At 70.7% G+C, this 782-nt stretch overlaps 1 protein-coding gene across 1 annotated transcript in view; it reads left to right on the forward strand.

The window, feature by feature from the left end:
• Positions 1 to 782, forward strand: part of ZIC3 (Zic family member 3) — a 31,166-nt gene that overhangs the window by 29,596 nt on the left and 788 nt on the right. Inside the window, exons 3-4 of the mRNA XM_019521022.1 lie at positions 383 to 546; positions 670 to 780. Of these exons, the coding sequence (XP_019376567.1) occupies positions 383 to 546; positions 670 to 780 (275 nt within the window). The remainder of the gene's footprint in view (positions 1 to 382; positions 547 to 669; positions 781 to 782) is intronic.

Here is a 782-nt window from a genome sequence, read left to right on the forward strand (position 1 = left end):
CCCCCCCCCTTGCTCCGGCCCTCTTTTTGTGTCTGCGCCGCCGGCCTAACACGAGGCAAACCCGGTCGCGCCCATACAAATGCTAATGCCCGCTAATTTTCGGTGACTTCCGCTTCTCCTCCTGGCCTTCCTTGCGTTTTCTCCGCCGCGACTGGCGCGTCTCCTCATTACGCCGCGGCTACTCTTGTCCGGGGCTTTTTGCTCCCGGCCGCGCCCGCGGTTCAGGCCTCCGCCGGTCTCCCGGGAGAGGCGCGCTGGGATGCCCCCCCCACCCCCGCGCCGGGTCCGCGCTGCCGGGGGAAGGAGGCCCGATCCCTTCCCCGCCTTTTGCCGCGGGGGAAGGTGGCGCAGCCCCCCGCCCCTCACCCCCGGTGCCCCGCAGGTGAGAAGCCCTTCAAGTGCGAGTTCGAGGGCTGCGACCGGCGCTTCGCCAACAGCAGCGACAGGAAGAAGCACATGCACGTGCACACCTCGGACAAGCCCTACATCTGCAAGGTGTGCGACAAGTCCTACACGCACCCCAGCTCCCTGCGCAAGCACATGAAGGTGAGCCCCCCGCCACCCCCGTCCCCTGCTTTGCAAGATAGCGGGGTGCGGGTCGGGCACGAGCCCCGCACGTCGGGGCACCCCGGCGCGGCGCTCACGGCCCTCTCTCCGCCTCCCCCGCAGGTTCACGAGTCGCAGGGCTCCGATTCCTCCCCCGCCGCCAGCTCGGGCTACGAGTCCTCCACGCCGCCCGCCCTCGCCCCGGCCGGCGGCAAGGACTCGGGCAAGCCCCCCGC

Source organism: Gavialis gangeticus, unplaced genomic scaffold (genome assembly GCF_001723915.1).
Source record: "Gavialis gangeticus isolate Ggan-Ray unplaced genomic scaffold, GavGan_comp1, whole genome shotgun sequence".
Taxonomy (NCBI): domain Eukaryota; kingdom Metazoa; phylum Chordata; order Crocodylia; family Gavialidae; genus Gavialis; species Gavialis gangeticus.